At 39.3% G+C, this 25,514-nt stretch overlaps 1 protein-coding gene across 7 annotated transcripts in view; it reads left to right on the forward strand.

Moving 5' to 3' along the window:
- Nucleotides 1–7,573: 7,573 nt before the first annotated feature.
- Nucleotides 7,574–25,514, forward strand: part of LOC101743066 (yemanuclein) — a 47,621-nt gene continuing 29,680 nt past the window's right edge. For 3 of the 7 annotated variants that reach the window (XM_062672201.1, XM_062672198.1, XM_062672199.1), the window contains exons 1-7: nt 7,745–8,109; nt 11,446–11,547; nt 12,357–12,464; nt 14,203–14,343; nt 15,409–15,543; nt 15,968–16,055; nt 22,952–23,063. In XM_062672201.1, coding sequence (XP_062528185.1) covers nt 7,951–8,109; nt 11,446–11,547; nt 12,357–12,464; nt 14,203–14,343; nt 15,409–15,543; nt 15,968–16,055; nt 22,952–23,063 — 845 coding nt within the window. In that variant the 5' untranslated portion in view covers nt 7,745–7,950. Of the gene's footprint in view, nt 8,110–11,445; nt 11,548–12,356; nt 12,465–14,202; nt 14,344–15,408; nt 15,544–15,967; nt 16,056–22,951; nt 23,064–25,514 lie in introns of all 7 variants that reach the window. The other 4 variants (XM_062672200.1, XM_062672202.1, XM_062672197.1 and 1 more) reach the window with 3 other exon arrangements.

The raw sequence follows: 25,514 nt of genomic DNA on the forward strand, positions 1-25,514 counted from the left end.
TGGTCCGGGATTAAACTAATAACATTCCATATATAGATGACATTAGGAACCTGAAAATTTAAACATATTCTTTTTAAGATGTGTTATATTGTAGATCTACAATATTAGATAATGTAATAATACTCGTAATAGTATGTGTAGTACTGGTTCTTCTAACTATTCCTATTTAAAGTATGGCAATTGGCTTCTTGGGATGCCATTGCTACCAGTGTCGAGTCTATTAAAATCGTTCCCGCCATAAAGCCGTGTGAGGTTATCCTTTTTTGTTACATAATATTGTACAAGCAAAGGAGTCAACCAAGAGAAGGCACGGCTAATCCTAAATTAAATTTTATAATATTTCTAGAATATATAGAAAAATCACCCTTAAAATTCTTAATTAAAAAAAAATTGGCACTCTTGTTTCCTACAAAACATCATAATATGTTTAAAAACTACTCAATGTATGTAAGAACTATTCAAACCAAAAGGAAACCTACTTTGACGACTTAATCTAGCGCATATTACTTTCATATATTTTTTTCGGACTTTCTGATGTCTGATTTCGAATGCTGTACAATTTTCTGGGTGCAAAGAAAAATAACTTTCAAAAAAAAATTTACAAAATTAAGATATGCAGTGGTAGTATGTAAGTACAGTAATATATAACATATACAAGACGATAGTTATCTCAATATTCAAAGGTTGAATGTCTATTACCGCGAAAACGTAAAACCTAGATATTCAAGCTGCCCAATTTTTCTGAGAATCCTCTAGAGAAATTAGAATTGCTTTCCAGCTAAATATTGAGTACATGCATTTCCTTTTCAACGAGACTATCGCACGCAATCGTTCGGATTATGATCTGATTTAGACGATGATCAGTCTTCAACTCTGGCGAAGGCAAAAACAGTATTTTCCATCAACGCGTCTGTGAATGAATAACTAGTATAACTATGTGAATTGTTCCATTTTTGCAGATTTTAATTTTTAAACTCACCCTTCTTCAGTCCTTCGTGACAAGAGACATTTTGTAGTGGAAGTGCAGATCTTCCTGCCATATTTTTTTTATATAATACTAGCTGACCCGGCAGACTTCTTAGTGCCCCAATCGATAAATAAAATACCTAAATTTTTGTATAAAATAAACTTAAAACAAACAAAAGGAATCCGTCCGACGGGGGACACATCAAACAGAAAACAAAATTGTTATTTTTATTTAATTCCGAGCATTTTTATATTTATCTCCCTTCTAAACCATCTCTGGACTTCCACAAATAATTCAAGACCAAAATTAGCCAAATTGGTCCAGCCGTTCTCGAGTTTTAACGAGACTCACGAACAGCAATTCATTTTTATATATATAGATAGATAGATAAATCGGCTATCAATACAATACGCCAGCCGCACAAAAGCGCCCGGACCGATATCCCCGGATTAAATAATTGAAACCTAACTCTCAAATAACCCGATATAAATAATAAATAACGACTCTAATACAATAAAATCGGGTGAAACGTGTCCAGTCTCCCTCCTCCCATTCACGGGAGGTCCAAATTTCATTTTCGTTAATGAATGACATCGTGGTGGCCTAATATATCTTGGGATTCCTGTAATAATATCATCTTAATGCTTCGTTTACTTTAGGGTCAGTCGCTCGACGCATGTAACTGGACTAATATTGATTTAAGAAATATCTATGTTTAGGGTTGGCCAGCAGATAGTCTAGTCTTTAACTAGTGTTCTAGACTTTAACTTTATACCTACTAAATGTGGCCCACTGTTTATTCCTTTTTTTTCGGCCATGGGTCCGAACCTCAAACGATGTGTCCGCCACTAGGGGGCGCGCGGGGCATATGGAACTTGATGATCTGCTGATATTGGGAGCAGACCGCGGACTCAAGGATATTTTAGGGCCCAACAAACGAATCCAAAGACTCCCTTATGCAGATGTATTCCTACAAACTAATAGTATTACGATAATCATTACCTGTAACTAAACTATAAGCTTTGGAGAGTGTGACAATCCTTTCTTAGTCAGAATGAAATTTCATGGTTAAAAGTATAAAGCTATAAGGATACTCGTCTTACACTTTAATGGGATTAAAAACTTCACCCTTGCAATACAAACAAAATATGCTCACCGAAACCATTAAATTACAAAAGTAAAAAATTGTCAGTAGCGACCGTATTCCTTAATTTTTTGTTTTACTTGTGATAATACGTATATTATGCTCCTTTTTGAAGTTATACTTCTTTAGGCGCGTTATGAAAAATTGATGAGAGTGAAATTTTACGATGCGCGCGCACCGTGACACAAAATTAACAGAATGAAGTTGCCCACTAAATCGTTCATTACAATACGACCGACGTAACTTGGCGAGTCTGAATATAGGTGAACTTTCCGAACCGTACCGAGAATTACCGAATTTATACGATGTCAAGAAAAGGGATGTCCAATATGCGTGTTTGAGGATGTTGCTTAATCGATTTTTTTCAAATTGATTAAAATTTAAATAAAAAAAAAGAAATAAATTTAATAAAAATAAAGTATAACTTCTTACGCGCGTACATAAGTACACGCACCCTTTTTTTTAAGCCAAAGATTAAACGAAAAGTTACTCGACTTGAATTTAAAACATCTACTTCCAGAAGCTCTTCGAATTTATGACCAACTAAACTGGGGGTGAATTATCTGTGCACATACGTAGACTTCCAAAGGCGGTCTTTAAACCATTCACCGAATAACAGTAATAAAAAAATAGCAAAACTATTAAAAAAATGATGCAGTTGGAACAGCGCCCCTAGCGGCAAACGTATGCAAATGTTCCAACTCCATACAAAATTGAGTTAACTTTTACGCTATCGAGAACGTTACAAAACTCGCACTAAGTACTCAGTACTGTCTACAAGTTATCGAGTGATGTAAGCAAACTCTAAGTGAGACTAATGTCCCATATCTTAATAGGAATCTCGGTCTCATAATGTCCAAGTCATCAGCGTTTTCCGAAAATACCCTTCTTAAAGACCAAGGAGGTTTCTGCTGATTTCACATTCTGTTTTAATAACATCACTTATTTTAAAATTGAATCGAGGTCTGTAATTGGGTGCCAGATTGGAGACCGCGTTTTTTTTAAATTAAATTTCAGAGTTACCTCGTAACCGACTTTGGAAAAAGCATTTTCGGGGGCTACCGACAAAGGAACGATCTTCTACCGAGTGGGTATGTTTGTTCAGTAGACCGACGGTCCAATGTGCATTGTTTATGATTATATTCGGATATATATTTTTATTGCTTAGGACGCGCTCACAGCCCACCTGGTGTTAAGTGGTTACTGGAGCCTATAGACATCCACACGTAAATGCGCCACCCACCTTGAGATATAAGTTCTAAGGTCTCAAGTATAGTTACAACGGCTGCCCCACCCTTCAAACCGAAACGCATTACTGCTTCACGGCAGAAATAGACAGGGCGGTGGTACCCACCAGCGCGGACTCACATGAGGTCTTACCACCAGTAAAAACAATCTGCCAAACATCTGGTCTTTATATTAAGGAGGGTATTAAGAAGCTCCATCTCATTGTATTAAAATGTTTCTTACCTCTACCCTCCATAGTTTATATGCTGGCTACTGCCACACATTCTTAATTATATATTTTTTTAATCGATTTTATGACCTGGTAACCAAGACCTTTAGGTCGTGTCTTATTTTAGTTTATATTCTTACTAGCTGACCCAGCAAACATTGTTTTGCCATATATAAGATTTCTAGGGAATTTCTAGTGTAGAAAAAAAAACTAAATTATTGTAAGTGTGTAAGGATGTGGTAAATGAGTGAAAGAGGTATGTAGTGCTGTGAACGATGAGGGAATATATAATAAAAATAACAAAACCTCATTAAACCACATAATACCTCATTATAACAAAAAAGAATGTCCAAATAAAAAAAAATATGTTAGGGGTGGACAACCCTAATCACTTAGGGGTATGAAAAATAGATAGTAGCCGATTCTCAGGCTTACTGAATATGCATAAAATTTTTCATGAGAATCGGTCAAGCGGTTTCGGAGGAGTATGGGAACGAACATTGTGACACGAGAATTTTATATATTAGATTTTTATGAAAAATTATAATATGGAGTGAAATGAAATGAAATGAAGATGATTAATCTGAGACATTAATCAACTTGGATGAAATTAAATGAAATAAGATGAGATGATATGGGATGAATTATAATCTCAGTAAAGTGGTGGTCATTTACTGAGATTTTTTCAGTGGACTTTTTGGAGAATCCCGAGAAGCTACGTCCAGCGGCTTTGTTTCATTTTCCCACATTTGTGCACTTTCACAGATATTAAACAGTTAATAAACCACCATTAGGTATTACACATTTAAACCTGAACAAAACACTAAATAGCCATTAAACAAGTCACACAACTTCACTCCTCGCTTTCTCGCCCAAAAGTCTTATACAGGTACGTGTCGCATCGGCCACAAATTACAAAATTAAATATATCAATGATAATTACGAATTACTATTTAATTTCTAGTGGTGTTATTTTCGTATAAAATCACACCATATAATATACTCAATAAGTATGTTTAGAACTCCTTTTTTGGATGCCTGTGTTAGCTTGTTAAGTATCCATGGAACGGAATCTTTGAACTTGATTGTCACCCACATTAAGGGGTCAGACTGAATTGAAACTTCACACACTTATGACGAACTAATGATAATATAATAATTTAATAAAATGTCCTGATTATCCTCATCAGGATCGAGGTACGAACGGTTAAAACATGGTAACGTCTTGTGCCACGGACTAATGCATGTTTTTTTTATTGCCCACCTGGTGCTAAGTGGTTACTGGAGCCCATACAATGTAAATGCGCCACTTACCTTGAGATATAAGTTCTAAGGTCTTAGTATAGTTAGTTACAACGGCTATCCACACCCTTCAAACCGAAACGCAATACTGCTTCACGGCAGAAATAAGCAGGGTGGTGGTACTTACCCGTGCGGACTCACAAGAGGTCCTACCATCAGTAATTACAAGAGGTCCTACCACCAGTAATATTTACAACTTAAATGCCGCCACCCACCTTGAGATATGACTTCTAAGGTTTCAGTATAGTTACAACGGCTGCCCCACCCTCTAAACTGAAACGCATTACTGCTTCACGGCATGTACGCGCTTGTTGTCTTCCTTGGATATGCGTACCTATTCTCAGACTCCTTCTTTGGAGTCGAACCCTGATTCGCCGTTAAAACCCCAATAGTCACGGACCCATTCATTGGATGGAAGAACTTGATTGATCAAAGTTAACTGGGAGAATCTCATGTGTTGGTGATGCATTGGATGAAATGGTTAGATTACGAAACCAAAATTATATAATTACTGTATTCACATAATATGATGCACTAAAAATACGACTCTTCATTATTATGAAATAGTCATCGTTAAAGACAAAGAAAACAAAAATAAATAATAGTAAGAGAAACTAAAAAAAAAAAAAAAAGTGTGTGTGTCCGCTCCGACGCACGACTGGAGTTTACTGGATATAAATATAAATTTGTGTCAGTTGAATACAGTAAAATATGCATTTATTAAAAAAGCTTTATTAATAAATGATTTGTAGCGGGTTATATTCGGGTATCAACCCACTAACAGTTGATACGTTCAGGAATCGAACCCGAACGGCGTCCGGCCACAAGCAAAACGATGTCGGTAAATTAAACGAAACAATACGAGAAATAGTTCTATATTACGACAACACGATACACTACAGATTATTAACAAATTAACGAGACACAAAACAAACGACTAACAAATATATGAAAATACAATAATGAGAGAAACGCGCGATCAGTACGAGGCTTTGTGGCGGACTGCCGGCGCAGCAGCCCGGCGTCACCTGCGATAACGCGGCCGCGCGTTGGCTCCTGATTGGCGCGCGCACGCATCACCATGGCCAATCAGGCGCATAACGCATTTCGTGTGACATGCTATACTCTCTAGTACGATTTTGGTCCCCATAATTTTCATACCCCGGGCCTATATATGTAAATCGATTCTTAAGGAGTAAACTCCAAAAACGCTTTTTTAGCTAATACTAGAGGCTAGTAGAAATAATTGTCTATAAGTTGATAAGATAAGTTGTCTATAAGTTTAAATGTTCACGATTGACTTCCACGGTGAAAGAATAACATCGTGTAATAAAAACCAAACCCGCAAAATTATAATTTGCGTAATCACGGGTAGTAGGACCTCTTGTGAGTCCGCACGGGTAGGTACCACCACCCCGCCTATTTCTGCCGTGAAGCAGTAATGCGTTTCGGTTCGAAGGGTGGGGTAGCCGTTGTAACTATACTGAGACCTTAGAACTTATATCTCGAGGTGGGTGGCGCATTTACGTTGTAGATGTCTATGGGCTCCAGTAACCACTTAACACCAGGTGGGCTGTGAGCTCGTCCATCCATCTAAGCAATAAATAAAAAAAAAAGTTAAACTAAATATAGAGTGATTAATGATAAAGCGTGGGGTGTTTTTTAATTTTTATTAAAAAAAAAAACCAATATCTGTCTATAAAATATTTATAATAAAAAACATCGTTTTTTTAAAAATTTGTTATTTTGATATAAAACTGTATGTATGCTATTGCTAATTGTTTTTTATTAAAACTATTTATGAAATAACCTAGAACATCAAACTACCACTTCGTGTCATCATTGTAATACGATCTTATATTAAATAATAATTTAATAGAAAAACTCATAAGATGTAACATTTTTACATTTACATTTATTTTTTGTTAATCTTAACTTTAGTCAGAATGTTTATAAAATATAAAAAGAAAATCACAGAATTAAAACTGAATTAAGTAAAAGAAATACCAAAAGAAAAACAGAAGAAAGTATCTTCCAATGGCACAATGCAATGGATATACTACGAGATATGAGCTAAGTACGTAAGGCAGGCGGTCATTCACAAAACTCATGTCAAATTCTTAAATGCCGACTCCACGTAATGTGGGAAAAGGGCAAGAAGAAGTCATCATTGTAGTCTATATTCTTACTAGCAGTTCACGTCATTAGGGATCCTCCCGATCCATTAACGGTGCTTTTAGGTACCACAAGCACCGGTCACCGTCCTCGTCGAACCCGTTGCTTGCGACGATGGGCTCGACGAGCGAAGCGAATTAACCCATAGACACAGCCCACTGAGTTTCTCGCCGGATCTTCTCAGTGGGTCGCGTTTCCGATCCGGTGGTAGATTCTGCAAAGCACTGCTCTTCCTAGGGTCAGCGTTAGCATCACTCCGGCTTGAGCTCCGTGAGCTCACCTACTATATAGCTAAGGTTACGCTGAAATAGCCTCTCAAGAATAGAATAGAAGGTTAGAAAGTCTTGTATATTAATTGTTTTTTAAATTAAGAAAGTAAATACAATAATAATAAAATATAATTAACAACAAAATACATTTTTTTCATCTGTTCACACTGGTTTACATTCAGCTTTGTCGCTAAAACAGTGATTATTTGACATGGAGACAGGTCTCACGACATCTGTTATTTAAAAGTAGAACTAAAAGCGCCGACATGTTTGATTTTGCCGTCGGAGCGGTAGTGTTGAACTCATAAGACATAGAAATCAATAGAAACTTAGTTTATTACTTATTAAATACATAAAATTAGGATGACATTTATTTCTTGATATTTTTAATTAGTTTTTTAAATAAAACCTAATTTCATAGAGCGTAAGATGCAATTTTAGAAAATGAATAAAACTTGACGAGCGCTGCGACATCTTTTATTACCTTTTGGTAATAAAACTGTAGTTCACATTCCAATCGTGGCGCTCACAACCCAAACAATAAATTCCAACATGGTGGCAATGTGCTACACAGTTTGAAAATGCAGTCCGTGTCATGCCGTGAAAAAAATCATTTAATGCTTGAATTTGGTGGAAAATGTCGGACCCTAAACGTGTTACTCTTATAACAGTGGGTGCTCCAAAAAGTGTGAAGAATAACGTGAGAAAAACAGTGAGATTAACCATAAATTTGGATGAAAGCAACGAAAGTAAATATCCGGAGCTGAATTACAGGGAACTAGTCATTGTAGAAGAGGTAAGTTATAACAGAAAGTCATAGCATTTTACGCAACCATACTGCTTTTCCAGCTCTTTGTGACACAAGGAACCCGGTATAAAAATATCCGGACGAAAGAGTTGATAGATAAACAGACACAGATGATTTTTTGAAGTCATGTCGAGATGGGCTTTGGATATTTTTTGCCTACGTTACACGATTTTGTATTAGGTTTGTGACATGAATTTGCGTCCACGAACTGTACGAGAAGCCCAGATAGCGGTCGCCATGTTTGCAACAATCATAGAATTCTGTTGTCAGCTTAGGCCACAGTGACGAGAGCTCAATGTTTTGATTACCAACACTGGTTATGAAGTTGTTTTTCGTCGAAATTTATAAATTTATTAGCAAATGATATTTCACGATGTAAGTGCATTGATAATGTCATGACTGTGTAGTACATACGGTACGAAAATTATTCGCGAAAGTGCTTCTACGATGACCTAGGCTAACCTACGTGCAGGGTTTCCGGTAAAACGATACTTTTTAGGTTATTTTAGTTGAATTAATAATATTTATGAAGCAAAAGAACATCATTAAATCATTTTGTCATGAATACGCAAGTTAAACTTCATGTACTGTATTTAGATAGCATCACGTGTGTACAGACAGGTTTAATGTACAATTAATATAGTCGTACTGCTCTAACTCTTTGATTTGGTACAGAAATTAATGTTTGCTGTACTATTTTTGCGGGACCTAATTAGAAAGGACCATTATATACATAATTATAACGTTCGTATTTTGTAATGCGGTTGTGTGTGTGTATGTTCGCGGTCTTAAGTCGTTTTGTTATCGAGTTGATATCCTTCAGAAAATTGGTAGTGTAGTTTATATTCGCGACCTTTCGCTTTTCTTTTCTGTTCAATCGATATAGATAAGCGTATATGGATAACTTCGGTGCTTAAGCATTGGGTGTGCAATGTTTTATTTATGTGCGCGTTTGCCTGTGTGCGTGTACAAGTTTTATGTTAATGTGTTTGTGTGTTCTTTATAAAGTTTGTATAGGTGGATAATTGTAATAATGGTAGTGATTTGTGATAATTTTTTTTGTATTGTACTGAAATGTCACCATTATACTAGGAAGTACATTTGTATTGGAATAGGTGTGTTAAAATACTATATCCACACTCGGTGGCTTTTTATTGTATTAATATTGTAATTGCATTTATTTATTTTGTGTGGTTGCTTTCAATGACGTAGGTATGTTATTGATGGGTATTTTTTATGTGCTGTTAACTTTTTTTTTTTACAACATACAGCTCGACAAAGTCGTTTCGTGCCATATTTTGGCCATTATCCAATTCGAATAAGATCTATATTTCTATGAAAAAACTTTGTAGGATTATTGACGTGCGCCGCGTGGCTTGATTAAGGTTCATTTTCGCTCGTAAATCTACAATTGTTGAGCGCACCACATTATGACTTTTATGTAGAAGATATTGGTACCATTTTTATTTGCATTCTGTTTTTAATGATGTGTAAAGAGGCTGGCTCTTATTCGGAAAGACTATAAAGTTGATAATCGTGTAAACCAGCTCACTGAGCATTTAGTGCATTACCTACAAAGTATATTAATTAAGTTTAGTCGCTTATTTATACAAGTTTGAGATCATACGGGTAAAATTTTAAATGTTAAATGTTTCACATATTCTATCACTTATTGTCAGTTGTTTTGTAGACATAGTAATAATAATAAACAACTAGTCGCTTTATTGAATTGTTATTATGAACAACATGTTGTCATGCATGTATTTAGAATAAAGTTTAATTTTGCGTGTAGTTAGTTGAAAGACTACACGCGAAAATGGACTTTATTCCATTCATTCTGTTAAGTTTTATTTTGTAAGCATATTTTTAAACGATAAGAATGACGTAATTTTACCTTTATACAACAATGTCTATCTATGAAAACCAAGCTTGGGATTTGATCATGTTAGAAAAGAGCCTTAAGTCATACTGATAGAATTTAAAATTGCATGATAATATTAAAAACTCCACATTTTTATCATGCTCTCACACTCTAGGTATTCCTCATCCTATTCCCACTAACTTAATTTAGTGACGTGTTTTGACGAATTGCTATAGACTCAAATGAGAATATGATATAAATAACATTGTACTGTTTTTTTTTTTTTAATTTAAGTCATAGAATTTTAATGAAAATACCTAGTAATAAGGTGCAATTTAATATCTATTCGAACCATATTTCGTCAAAAAAATAGATTTGTTCCTAACAAATACTAAGCACGTGGGATAATAACAATCGAAATGTATTATTATACATTAACACATTAAAAACACTCCTTATGTCTACTTCAACAAGGCTGTTAATTTTCTGCATTTTTTCTTTTTCTACAACACCTCGCTCACTGAGGTTCAATGAACTCGCAATGTTGGTTGCGTAAGTGGTATCTCGCAATTTTATTATTGTCATTGCTTGATAGATTCGAATTTAGAAGCATAGGTTGTTTTTTTTTTTTTAATGTTCGTTTTTATCAGCGTACATCGCACAGCGATTCTCAAATGTTTTTCTAAGCTTATTTTTTTGGGTAGACTGCGCCTTTGAACTTTTTTGGGTGTGGCATCATACTTACTGTTGCATAATTTGTAGTTAATGATTTTAATGCTCGAAGTCGTTGTTTCCCAAGCACCGTGGTGAAGTCGATTACTCTTGATACATTTTTTTTTCCTGCCTAAGCTGATAGCCTTGAGAGGCTATGTCAGCGTAACGGGTAACCTGACGAGTGTTACGCGATGTAACTAACGTACTAGGAATGAAAATTCGTTAGTGAAATAAATTAGGAAGGAACTTGACTCCTCTGCATTTGTAAATTTTTTACATTTTACATTTTACTGGTGGTAGGACCTCTTGTGAGTCCGCGCGGGTGAGTACCACCCACCACTCTATTTCTGCCGTGAAGCAGTAGTGCGTTTCGGTTTGAAGGGTGGGGCAGCCGTTGTAACTATTCTTGAGACCTCAGAATTTATATCTCAAGGTGGGTGGCGCATTTACGTTGTGAATGTCTATGGGCCCCAGTAACCACTGAACACCAGGTGGGCTGTGAGCTCGTCCACTCATCTAAGCATTAAAAAAAAACCAAACCTAGTGCGAAACAAAAAATTGGGTCAAATTGCAATAACCACATTAACCACTATTATTTGAAAACATTATAATTTTTTTTTTCTAAACAACTGTATTTTATAAATAAGTTCCAGAGCTGTGAGCAAAGAATTCGTAGGCATTTGCGGGAAAACCGCTAAGAAGACTACGGTTCATCATTGTCGTTAAAGATTCTCGGTTTGATGTTACAGAGGAGGAAAAGACAAGAGAATGGAAAGACTGCCGGACTCGACCCGTTTTCGGACAACGATGACGACGTCGAAAGGGAGGCACGTAAATTTGAACAGAAATACGTAAGTACTAATTTTCGAAATTCTGAACTTTTTTTTTTTTATTGCCTTTGTAGGCCGACGGGCATACGGCCCACCTGATGGTGAGTGGTTACCGTCGCCCATGGACTTCAGCAATGCCAGGGGCAGAGCCAAGCCGCTGCCTACCGAACTACTGCTTTAGGACCTTCGCCGTCGTTATAGAAGACACTAGCCTGCTTAGATCGTCGCCGGTTACGATTGTTCCTGGACGCTATCACTGTCATGTCGGTGCTGAACGCTAAGGATTTCAAATAGCCATGTATAAGCGCGCGCGCGTGTGTGTGTGTGTGTGTGTGTGTGTGTGCGTGTGTGTGTGTGTGTGTGTGCGTGTGTTTGGGTGTGTTTGTGTGTGTGTGTGTGTGTGTGTGCGTGCGTGCGTGCGTGTGTTTGAGTGTGTGTGCGTGTGTTTGTATGGGTGCGTGTGTTTGTGTGTGTGCGTGTGTTTATGCGGTGCGCGTGTGTGTGTGCGTGTGTTTATGCGGTGCGCGTGCTGTGTGTGTGCGTGTGCGCGTGGTTGTGTTTGTGTGCGTGATTTTGTGCTTGAAAGTGTTTGTGTGTTAGTCCGCGAGGATATTTGTGTGCGCGATTGTGTGTTGTGTAAAACACTTATTATTCCGTATCTATAAATTGGTTCACGGCAGAATTGTGTCTGACGACAGTGCATAATACAGCGATGCAACGTGAGGTTAACGATATGTTAAATGTTATCTTGCCTTAAAAATGTTAATGTCTTATCGAAAAGTGACGCGCTATTGATTCATTTTATGTTTAATGATTTTGTTTCGTCTTAGGGAGGTAAAAGCACCTACGGCCGAAAGGGAAGGTCAAAAATGGACGAATTCGCCGACATCGGTGCTGGATACGATGAGACTGACTCGTTTATTGACAACACACATGGAGTAAGTAAAATAATAATACATAGTACCTAATCTTTTTTTTTTTTTTTAAAGAATTTGTCTACAACTCCTTTGGCATTGATTTTGCTAATGTCAAAGCATGTACAAAAATAAAAGGTGCTTATAGAGAAAAAAAGATATATTTTAAGATTTCGGAGAGTACCCAGTGGTAGGCAGAGACTTGGCTGGACTTGGCCATTATCTTTAGGTATGGTCGTCAAAGAAACCATTTTATTTGTAACTTCGTTTTTTTATAACCTTTAATTGGAACTAGGATGTTATTGTAAAAATGAATGAGACCCCAAATATTGTGGTCCGAACAGAAAATTGATAAGGATTTATTTATCGTTTAAAATTTTAATCATTAAGGATTTATGTTTATGGAAACGAAAACGAATGTCGATTCGTGATTGTTCGATTAATAGATCTCAGACTGCCATCCCCGAGCCGGGTCGAAGGGACCACGGGGTGAATGTTAACCCCTTTTAAATTAGGTCTGAGCTTCAATTGATTTGCAGTAATGTCGTATGAAAGTATCACCTTCGCAGCAGATATAGAAGGAACCCACTAGTGGGGGACCTCAATACGCCCCACCACGACTTCGTATAGCGAAACTCAGTGATGATGAGGTAATGGACCGCGTCCATTAGTGGACGAAGGTGTATGACGATGATGTGCTCGTATGTGTCCACGAAAAAGCAACGAACTAAAAAAGGAATCTAGTTAAAATCTTGCCTAATTTATTGGTGGTGGCGATTTGCCGTAAGCACTTTTTATTCACAGCCCACCTGATTTTAAGTGAATGCCGGAGCCCATAGACATCTATAACGTAAATGCCGCCACCCACCTTAAGTACTAAAGTCTCTGTATAGTCACAACGGCTGCCCCACCCTTCAAACCGAAACGCATTACTGCTTCACGGCAGAAATAGGCGGGGCGGTGATATCAACCTACTCGTCCTACCACCAGTAATTACGCAAATTATAATTTGGAGGATTTGATTTGTAAGGGAGGAATTTCCTCTACCTTATCAATGGTTATGAAAAGATAAATTATCTGTCAAGCTCTCGACTGCTGGCAGGTTCTCTATGATGCCGGGTACATCCAGACAAGTACTATATGTCGGAGAAGCCACAATATTAACACCATTTTCAGACATCGTAGAGGCGAATAGGGTGATCGAGCTAAGATAAATATTGAGTACACCAATCACGTTTGTTGAAAAATTTAGAAATCTTCTCTTGACGTTAGTAAAAGAAACCGAATGACAGCTCTTAGGACGGAGGCACCGCTCTTCAAGAAGGCTGGTTGGTAAGGGTGATGGCGTCTACGCGCCTCCATCGGCTAGGCTCTGTCGTGGCACGAAGTTTTTACTGGTGGTAGAACCTCTTGTGAATCCGCACAGTTAGGTACTACCACCCTGCCTATTTCTGCCGTGAAGCAGTAATGCCTTTCGATTTGAAGGGCGGGGCAGTCGTTGTTACTATACTTGAGACCTTACAACTTATATCTCAAGATGGGTGGCGCATTTACGTTGTAGATGTCTATGGGCTCCAGTAACCACTTAACACCAGGTGGGCTGTGAGCTCGTCCACCCATCTAAGCAATAAAAAAAAAGTTAGCCGAGTTCCGACGATACCGCAATCGTGGTGCCATCTCTCGGGAATCGTGCTGCGTTTCGTTTAGCTACCAAACTAATGACCGTCTCTGACATGTAGAATAAAAATATTTTTGTTCGCAGTACGATGAGATGATCCCGCCCGACCGCGACACTCTACACGGAGGGTTTTACATCAACTGCGGCGATTTGGAGTTCAAGAACCTGCCCAAGAACCAGCTGGCGACCTCGGACGGCGAGGCGGGCGGCAATCGAAGGAATAAAGTTAGTTTTTCCTCCTTACTTTGATTTCACCGTTAAAGATAAGTCAGTAGTAGTCATAATGAGATATATCTAAACTCTTCAATACACAGATACGATTTAATAGACAAGGAAACATAATAAAACATTAACAATATAATAAAATTAATAATATAATAAAATAATAAAACATTCTAATGTCATATGATTTTCTACATATTCTTCGGTAAGCTAAGAAGAAGCTTTTCCATCTACGTCCGGACGGGTAGGCTAGCTCCCGGGCTCAACCTGAGAGAATTAGCTAACACTGGCCCTAGCAAGAGCAGTGCTTCGCAGAATCTACCACCGGATCGGAAACGCGACCCACTGAGAAGATCCGGCGAGAAACTCAGCGGGCTGTGTCTGTGGGTTAATTCGCTCGTCAAACCCTTTGTCGTAATCCTTCTCAATTGTGGAATACAATTATTATTTTGAAAAATCAGCTAAACCAATAAGAAAAAAAATTAAAAAATAGTTAAACCAATAAGATAAAAAAATAATTAAAAATTAATGAAGTCATATTTATATATGAGTCGACTAGTATCAAAGCCGGCAATGTGACTTTTGGACAATTATTGGTAAATCAGAAAAACGAATTATTGACTTTGTATTCCATTGGCAGTCACAAAACTCTTCTGAACGACATCTTAGATAAATAACAGGTTAAGTATTAACCTTTATTTAATGCAGGTTTTGAACCATATCCTTTGAAGGAGACGATTATATTCAAATCAATCTGTATTGACATATCAATAATTTTTTTTTGTCCAAATGCACAGATTGCCACCTTTGATAATAGACGACTCATATAAGCTAAGTATAAAATGATGATCTATTCCATGCAGTGTTCGACAACTGCACCCGACTTTTGGCAATGTGCGGCTGCCTATGCGTATAGTTCATCTTCATAAACCACAAACAATAACAGCGATTTTCAATTAATAATAATTTTAAATGTTTATTAATAGATCTAAACTGTTAAGTACAGCTACCATTAAGATATTATCATGTATTGGCGGTCACTCATTGATTTGCTTTCTGTATTCACAGAGGCGGATATCGTCGAGTAGTAGCGAAGAGGACTCTTCAGAGAGCTCGTCGGAGTCGGAAAGCGCTGAAGAGAAAGACCCGAAGGTCATCGCTAATGGCGCCGTGGATTCACATAAGACTGAACATCGGAAAAAGGTTTCTAACATAATAATAATTAGATCGAGCACTTGTTTGATTCTCTTTCTCTCTTTCGCGCTCTCTCTCTCTCTCTCTCATCTGGCATCTTGAGTGACATCATTTCTCCGGACGGCAAACGCACACATGTTAGCATGTCTGTAGATCTCGCTTAGCCGACTGTAGCGAGATATAAGCTCGTTCAGACAAACAAGCCAAAAAAAATTACATCGGGTTTTTTATTAGGTACCAAGGAATTAAATAAATTGGGACAATTTTATTCAACGCAGCAATGTAATGCAATAAAATGGCCGGCGCGCGCTCAACCATTGCGCGGTGTGTGCGAGTTTAGGCGTACGGTCATAATTAATTCTGAGAAACGGTGCGATTTTTATGTTTCATTTTTTATCTCAAATTGGATCATTAATATATCGTTTGTTTACAGAAAAACAAAAAGATCGATAAGAACAAAGCCAAGAAGGTTCGCAGGACTGACTCATCTGCGGCGACGTCAGGGAAACAGACCTCCGACGGTGAGATACACAAATGAAATTATCAAACGCATTTATTATTGACTAGCTGACCCGGCAGACTTCGTAGTGCCTCAATCGATAAATAAAGACCTGAACTTTTGTATAAAATAAACTTAAAACAAACAAAAGGAATCCGTCCGACGGGGGACACATTAAAGCAGTGATTATCAAACTTATTTCTTTTACCGCCCCCTTTGAAAATCAATTATTTTTCAGCGCCCCCCATTTTTTATACACCCCTAAAACTTTAAAACCACAATTTCATTAATTTAGTTAATAAATGTTGTATTAATTTTAGTAAATGTAGTACCACGTAGTACATATATATTTGTAGATGCTATTATTGTTCTTCATATTATTATATGTCCGTACATTGCTACAGAGCCTGTATTTACAAATTTACAAAGTAAAAATGAATTCTTCTCATCAATATATTTGTTTAAATTCAGAAATACCAAAATAAATTGCTAGTTCACTGTACTATTACTATACTAATTTATTAGAACGAAACTATTTTTGTTGAATATCTTTCTCATTAATATAAGATTCTCATCATAAGATAATTAAAAATTTATATTTCGACTAGTAAATAATACTACTAACAATAATAACTTATTAAAGTACGAATAAGCTAAACCTGGAAGTCGTAGAGGATTTCATTTATCTGGGCTCCGTCATAGCTAGTAATGGATCCTCCGAAAAGGACCTCAGAAGGCGAATCAGTATGGTAAAGAGAGCTATGTCCCAAATGGACCGTGTTTGGGTGGCATTTTTCTCTACGGCGCAGAGACTTGGACCCTCAAGAAAGCCGACCGCCAACGCATCGACGCGTTTGAGATGTGGTGCTGAAGGAAAATGCTCGGGATTCGTTGGACAGAACACAGAACCAACGAATCCATTCTTACCGAGCTCAAGATTCCAATGCACCTCCGCACTACATGCGCCCGGAGGAGTTTCGAGATCTTTGGACATATCACCAGAAAGAGAGGTGACAATATGGAAAAGCTGCTGGTAACAGGCAAGGTATGCGGGAGAAGGCACAGAGGCAGAAATCCAATGCGCTGGTCGGACCAAATACGCTCCACTCTCAATACCTCAGTCCACGTTGCTATCCACACAGCCGAGGACAGGCAGGAATGGCGCAAGATGATGCAGGAGAAAGTTATTAGAGGAGGCCACAACCCTCAGCACTGAGGATTATCGACGCAAGAAGGAAGGAAACTACGAAAAATAAATTAATATCATTTCGCATTATAAATAAATATGGGTAATTTTTCATAGAATTTTAGTTTATAATTTAGAACTGGTTCAAATAAAAACCGCCGCCTAAGTCAGCGTTTGTAATAATTAATATCTATACTAATATTATAAAGAGGAAAGATTTGTTTGTTTGTATTCAATAGGCTCCGAAACTACTAAACCGATTTGAAAAATTCTTTCACTATTTGGAAGCTTCACTATTCCCGAGTGACATAGGCTATATTCTTTTTTGAAAAAAATTAGGTATCCTTACTAAAACTCCAATAACCAAGGTGTAAAAATTTTTTACCTAAAATATTATTTACGTCGCGTGCCCTACGAAAACTATTGACGATAGAATAAAATAATGTACTACGACTTTGTAAAAACATTATTATTTACAAAAAGTGTCGCGACAGCATATGTCTAACTATTTTAGTTATGCCGCAATAAGTATTCTTTTATTTAAAAAAATGCCTTTTCCTACTTAGAGGACAGATCGGTCACGTGTACTGAGCACGGTGGGATCGTGCACAGGTTCCCGGTCGTGCGCGGTGTTCCACAGGGGTCGGTGCTCGGCCCCCTTTTGTGGAATATCGGGTATGACTGGGTACTGAGAGGTGCCCTCCTCCCGGGCCTAAGCGTAATCTGTTACGCAGACGACATGCTGGGCATGTCCCGAGGGGGAGTTTTGCTGAGTTTGCTCGTCTTGCACCGCTGGGGTGGCGCATGTCATCGGCAAAATCAGGAGATTAGGCCGCGACGTGACACTCATTAAAACCGAGGCCATGTGGTTCCACAGGCCGCGGAGAGTGCCACCGGTCGATGCCCATATCGTGGTTGGAGGCGTCCGTATCGGGTCGGGGTGCAGTTGAAGTACCTCGGCCTCATTCTGGACAGTCGTTGGACCTTCCATGTTCACTTTCAGAACCTGGTCCCTCGTTTGTTGGGCGTGGCCGGCGTGTTAAGCCGGCTTCTTCCCAACATCGGGGGGCCTGACCAGGTGACGCGCCTTATACGAGGCGCCCGCGTGGGGCCAGTCACTGGCTGTGGAGGTAGCGAAGTTGCTGCAACGGCCGCAACGCACCATCGCGGTCAGGATCATCCGTGGTTATCGCACCATCTCTTTCGAGGCGGCGTGTGTACTGGCTGTAACGCCGCCTTGGGTCCTGGAGGCGGAGGCGCCCGCCGCTGACTATCAGTGGCGGGCTAACCTTCGTGCCCGGGGCGTGGCGCGTCCCAGCCCCGGTGTGGTCAGAGCGCGGAGGGCCCAATCTCGGCGGTCCGTGCTGGAGTCATGGTCAAGGCGGCTGGTCGATCCTTCGGCTGGTCGTAGGACCGTCGAGGTGATTCGCCCGGTTCTTGTGAATTGGGTAAATCGTGACAGAGGACGCCTCACTTTCCGGCTCACGCATTTACTCACTGGACATGGTTGCTTCGGTGAGTTCCTGCACCGGATCGGAGCCGAGCCGACGGCAGAGTGCCACCATTGTGGTTGCGACTTGGACACGGCAGAGCATACGCTCGTTGCCTGCCCCGCATGGGAGGGGCGGCGGCGTGTCCTCGTCGCAAAAATAGGAAACGACTTGTCGTTGCCGAGTGTTCTGGCATCGATGCTCGGTGACGACGAGTCGTGAAAGGCGATGCTCGACTTCTGCGAGTGCACCATCTCGCTAAAGGAGGCGGAGGGGCGCGTGAGAGATGTACAGGCCCGCCGCCATCGAGCGGGGTCCAGGGAGGCGAATCTCGCCCAAGCCCTGGCCCTCTAAGTGTTTCGGATCTCCCTCACATGTCGGCCTGGGGACCGGCGAAGGGGGCCTAAGAAGACGACGTGCAAGCTGATCTGTACACGTTTTACGCATGAGCATCCGGGTGATGGAAGGCCGGTTATCCTCAACCCACGCTGGTTCTGACCCAGCGGGGTATTCCGTAGGATAGACCATTCTAACCGGCGCCATCTAGGCGGGCTTCGGACAGCCTGCCGACCGAGAGAGCTGGTGGTCGTGGCGCCGACGACCACCAGTCCGGCGTCCCGAGGGGGAGTGTGATGGGAGAGATGTGCTCCGCACTAAACGCTTCACTTTCCCTCCTTTGCCTTTTCCTGAGCTCTGTCTCATGCGAGGCTTGGATGCTGGTTGTTGAGCGACAAAAGGTTTTAGTCGGTTCGACTCCGACATGCCCCGCCCCCATCCCCAGTGAAGGGCGGAAGACCGGCGATTTCCTCTTGAAAAAAAAAAAAAAACGTGTGGCACTCGGGAGCTGCGGCGGTATAGCTATTGCATAGCATTTTTCATCAACTTATGACATTATAATTAGACAATGATAATTTAATATTAAAACAATAATAAAACAAGATCACGCTATATTAAACCTTAATAAAGGCAAAACCTTAACTGTACCCTTCATACTCATAAGCTAAACCTCGCGAGAGAGAGATGGGCAGACTTTTCATGATGCGCATGCAGTGTGACGTCACGCCACGCTCTTATTCACAAACACTACACAAGCGCAACATGTGAATGTGTTGAACGCGAGCTACATGGTAGGCGGAGTGAGGGATGCTAGGTTTTTTTCGTTACGGAATTTCATGATTCGGTCGCCGCGCTCAAGGCGCGCGATAAAAGCTATGCAATAGCTTAAAAATGTATGAACTTGTAATAAAATCTCCTTGGCTATACTATTTGTATCTGGCTGGTTTTGGTATCATTAAAAGTTTAAGTTCGAAAGAAGATAATTCCAAATTAAAATTAGGAAGATGTGTGATTTCATTTATTTTTCGTACTGTCAAGATGAGTGAATCTAATGAAGATATTCGATACATTACAAAATTTTACTACAAAAAAGGTAAAAAAGCAAAGCCAGCCGTGAAAAAATATTGCGATGTTTATGGACCTAGTGCAGTGTCTGTGAGAGTAGCACAAATTTGGTTTAAGCGTTTTCAATCCGAAAATTTTGATGTCAAAAATGCACGTCGCTCTGTTCGCCCTATTACGGATAAAATCGATGCCATTTTTTAAAAAGTGGGGCAAGATCGGCATATCAGTAGTTACGACGTAACTGAAGAACTGGGAATTGACCACAAAATAGTTATGGTGCATTTGAAAAAAACTGGGTACACAAAAAAGCTCACTGAAAGAAACCTAATGAACCGTGTACTCATTTGTGATTCTTTATTACGACGTAATGAAACCGAACCATTTTTGAAGAAGCTGATAACTAGTGATGAAAAGTGGATCACGTACGACAAGAACGTACGAGAAAGGTTGTGGTCAAAAGCTGGTTAGGCTTCACAGACTCTGGCAAAACCCGGGTTAACTCGCAACAAGGTGATGCTGTGTGTGTGGTGGGATTGGAAGGGCATTATTTAAGTCGTCGTGGCCTAAAGGATAAGACGTCCGGTGCATTCGTATCGAGCGATGCACTGGTGTTCGAATCTCGCTGGCGGGTACCAATTTTTCTAATGAAATACGTACTCAACAAATGTTCACGATTGACTTCCACGGTGAAGGAATAACATCGTGCAATAAAAATCAAACCCGCAAAATTATAATTTGCGTAATTACTGGTGGTAGGACCTCTTGTGAGTCCGCACGGGTAGGTACCACCGCCCCGCCTATTTCTGCCGTGAAGCAGTAATGCGTTTCGGTTTGAAGGGTGGGGCAGCCGTTGTGACTATACTGAGACCTCAGAACTATATCTCAAGGTGTGTGGCGCATTTACGTTGTAGATGTCTATGGGCTCCAGTAACCACTTAACACCAGGTGGGCTGTGAGCTCGTCCACACATGTAAGCAATAAAAAAAAAAAAAAAAAAAAAAAAATACATTATGAACTGTTTACCACCAGGCAGGACCATCGATTCTGAACTCTACTGCGAACAACTGATGAGATTAAAGTAAGAAGTTGAGAGAAAGCGGCCGGAATTAATCAACAGAAGGGGTGTGGTTTTTCATCACGATAACGCTAGACCTCACGCATCTTTAGCCACTCAGCAAAAATTAAGAGAGCTTGGCTGGGAGGTGTTACCTTGCACCTTCAGATTTCTACCTGTTTCGGTCTCTTCAGATTTAGGCAGTGTCAGCTTAACATCACGAGAGGACTGCCAAAACCAATTGTCGCGGTATTTTGATCAGAAGCCCCAAATTTTCTATAGCAATGGGATCATGTCCCTACCTACAAGATGGCAAAAAGTTATCGAACAAAATGGTACCGACATACTTTACTTAAATGCGAAGAAACTATATTAAAAAATGTTGTGAATGTTCTTAAAAAATGCGAAGAAGCTTTTTCCCCAACCTATTATTATATAGAAATAAAATAGTAAACAATGTTTACAATAAGTGAGCTGTTTAGGCTTACTATACTATCTGATATTGGACGGTAATGGGTAAATTAAGTAAATGAAATTACAAATTTTACAGCGCCCCCCTAATCCACATCAACGCCCCCCATTTTTTCCTGGGCCCCTTAACGCCCCCCTCTAGGTTTCAAACGCCCCCCAGGGGGCGTTATCGCCCACTTTGAGAAAGACTGCATTAAAGGGAAAACTAAATTGTTATTATTATTATTGAATTCCGAGAATTTTCTTAGTTATGTACCTTTTAAACCTTCCCTGGACTTCCACAAATAATTCAAGACCAAAATTAGCCAAATCGGTCCAGCCGTTCTCCAGTTTTAGCGAGACTAACGAACAGCAATTTATTTTTATATATAGAGATTTGTTTTTTCCGTAATTTCACAATGTGTCTCATGCCGCAAAGTGCTGTATAGTTCTTAAATGTCGGAGAAGCATTCTTCCAGTTTGAGATTTCGACCTCACGCCTCAAGGGGAAAATGACAATCACCATATTAAAACTTACTTCAATTCATTTTTTTTATTGCTTAGAGGGGTGGACGAGCTCACGGTCTACCTGGTGTCAAGTAGTTACTGGAGCCCATAGACATCTACAATGTAAATTCCGCCAACCACCTTTTGAGATATGAGTTCTAAGGTCTCAGTATAGTTACAACGGCTGCCCCACCCTTCAAACCGAAACACATTACTGCTTCACGGCAGAAATAGGCAGGGTGGTGGTACCTACCCGTGTGGACTCACAAAACGTCCTACCATCAGTAATATAATATAGGTATATAATACATATCGACGCCTGAAAGGCAAACGTGACTAAGCGACAATGCGTGAACTTTACAGTAGACTAATTTAAAGTTGAAATACCTGAAAACAAAATTTATTTTAACGAATCTAACTGTAGTAGAATCTAACTAGTACCTGTAGGATTGAAATGATTTTAATAGACCTAGAAATATATATTTTTTGCGCATCGAATATGGTTATTGTTTATCATTTACGTACGTGAATGAGCTCCCCTCCACGGTGTTTTCCGAGCGCTATGACATGTCCTTCTTCAAACGAGAGTACTTAATGGAAGGCAGCGGCTTGGCTCTGCCCCTGGCATTGCTGACGTCCATGAGCGACGATGACCACTTACCATCAGGTGGGCCGTATGCTCGTCTGCCTACAAAGGCAATAAAAAAAAAAACATTATAGTTATTGTCGCTTAGTCACGTTTGCCTTTTAAGCGTCGATATAATTATTAGTTGCTATGGGGATATTTGTGGTCGCTACATTATTATTAAGTTGTGTGTGTGTTGCGGCAGATAATGCCGGCGGCGACGCGGACAGCGGCGACTCGCGGAGCTCGCGCTCGGACTCGCTGGCCTCCAAGCCGCCGCCCAGCTCCGAGACCGCCGCCACCTCCGACAGCTCCAGGTGATTTGTACCCCTTTTTACGAAAATTGCGCGGACCTAGGAGCATGAAATTTCTCACACTTATAAATAATATAGATATAGGAGTGCACAATGCTAATTTTTTTTAAATTATGCATTTATTTATTTTATTTATTTATTAAATAAATAAATAAATAAAATGCATTAAAAATACAATAATATATTATATTATAAAATACAATAATATATAAATAAAGAAAACATTACACAAACTACCGTGTATTTGGACACAGACACATAGACTCTTTGTTTATTGTCAAACTTTTGTTATTGCTTAATAAAGTCTGTGATCAAATTGAGAATAGGTTAATATTGTTTATCTTTATTAATATTCGAATATAGTGTAGTCTTAGCTAAATCTGTGACTATAGAAGTATAATAGTCTTTGACAATAGAACCATAATAATGTTCAAACTTATAATTTCAATTAATTATAATCAAATTTCGACTACTGCGAGACCACTAGTCTATACTAATGTATAAATCTACAGTGGTTTTTACGGATGTTCCGTTATAACTACTGAAACATCATCCGATTGACTTGAAACTTGGTATCCATGTAGAAAATACATGTATAGTAACCGGCAAACTTCGTGAGCAAATGACCTTGACTGCGCAGAACCGAATTTTAGATCACTTTGGTGGTGAGGGTGAGGCGCGACGGCAGGGGAAATCGTATCGAGCGCGTTATTGGTAGAATCTGGTAGATCAGTCGAACCTTGCGTCCCGCACCGCGCCCTCGTTCCGCTTGCTCCCAAAAGTACGCTTGCGTACAGTGAAAAGTCTATTAATATTAATCGTTGAAGTTATTTGTTATAATTATTATTGTTTGTTGATTTTGTTGTTATTGCTATTTGTTGAGTGTTTCTTGATTTTTTATAAAAAATATACTATGCCACGTCAAACTGGTGTAGTATTAAAAAGACAAGCTAGAAAAATGGTGTACGACGTATATTGCTTTCTTAAAAAGCAGGGAAATAATGATATGGAAACGGTAAAAGAGACTTCAGAGGCAACAAAAACATCAGTCAGTACTGTTAGGCGTATTATTAATGAAGCGAAGGGCTCTAACTTGCTCGCCGTGTTTCGTACTCCAGGTAAAAAAAGATCAGAGAAGAAGAAAGTTACCGGAATTGATAGTTTCGACCAATCTGCAATAAAAAGATGTATTCATAATTATCACATAACAAACAGCGAACTTCCTACCGTCGAAAGACTTCGTAAAAAATTGAAAGAAGATATAAATTTTAATGGCTCGGAACGAAGTTTACGACGAATTATGAAAGAGCTAGGCTTCAGATGGAAAAGAACAGAAAATAATCGGAAGCTATTAATTGAAAAAAGTAATATTCGACTACTAAGGATCGAATATCTCCAAAAAATAATTAAATATAGGCAAGAAGGAAGACCGATAGTGTACACCGATGAGTCCTATGTCGACTCATCACATGCAAGTGGTATGTCGTGGTCAGATGGATCAACTGGGGGTTTAAAAAAACTAATTTCGAAAGGACAGCGTGTAGTAATAGTGCATGCTGGCTCCGAAGATGGATTTGTTCCCAATGCCCTTCTTTTGTTTAAAGCTGGCACAAAATCTGGTGACTACCACGATAACATGAACTATTTGAACTACGAAAAATGGCTGCGTTGTCAATTGCTACCAAATCTGCCACCAAATTCCGTTGTAGTAGTCAACAATGCGTCATATCACAATAAACAGTCTGACCCCGCCCCAACTGCCAATGCCAAAAAAGTCTATATGAAGAAATGGTTACAAGAAAAAGAAATTCCATACGATGAAAACATGTTGAAACCCCAGCTTTTTAGCTTGATTAAAGCACATAAGGAACAACACAAAACATACAGCATTGATAAAATTTTATCAAACCACAACCATTCAGTGCTTCGCTTACCTCCATACCATCCAGACCTCAACCCAATTGAAATGGCTTGGGCAGCTATTAAAGGGTATGTCAGTAGCAAAAATGTCAACTGGAGCACTGGCAAAGTAATAGAGCTAGTGAAGGAAAAGGTCGCGGTGATGGGTGCTCCGGAATGGGGTAGATTATGTCAAAAGATAAAAGAGATTGAGGAATAACATCGTGTAATAAAAGTGAAACCCGCAAAATTATAATTTGCGTAATTACTGGTGGTAGGACCTCTTGTGAGTCCGCACGGGTAGGTACCACCGCTCCGCCTATTTCTGCCGTGAAGCAGTAATGCGTTTCGGTTTGAAGGGTGGGGCAGCCGTTGTGACTATACTGAGACCTTAGAACTATATCTCAAGGTGTGTGGCGCATTTGCGTTGTAGATGTCTATGGGCTCCAGTAACCACTTAACATCAGGTGGGCTGTGAGCTCGTCCACACATCTAAGCAATAAAAAAAAAAAAAAAAAATAAAAAAAAGGCGGAGTATGTAAAAAGTGATCATGT

This window comes from Bombyx mori, chromosome 14 (genome assembly GCF_030269925.1).
Source record: "Bombyx mori chromosome 14, ASM3026992v2".
NCBI lineage: Eukaryota > Metazoa > Arthropoda > Insecta > Lepidoptera > Bombycidae > Bombyx > Bombyx mori.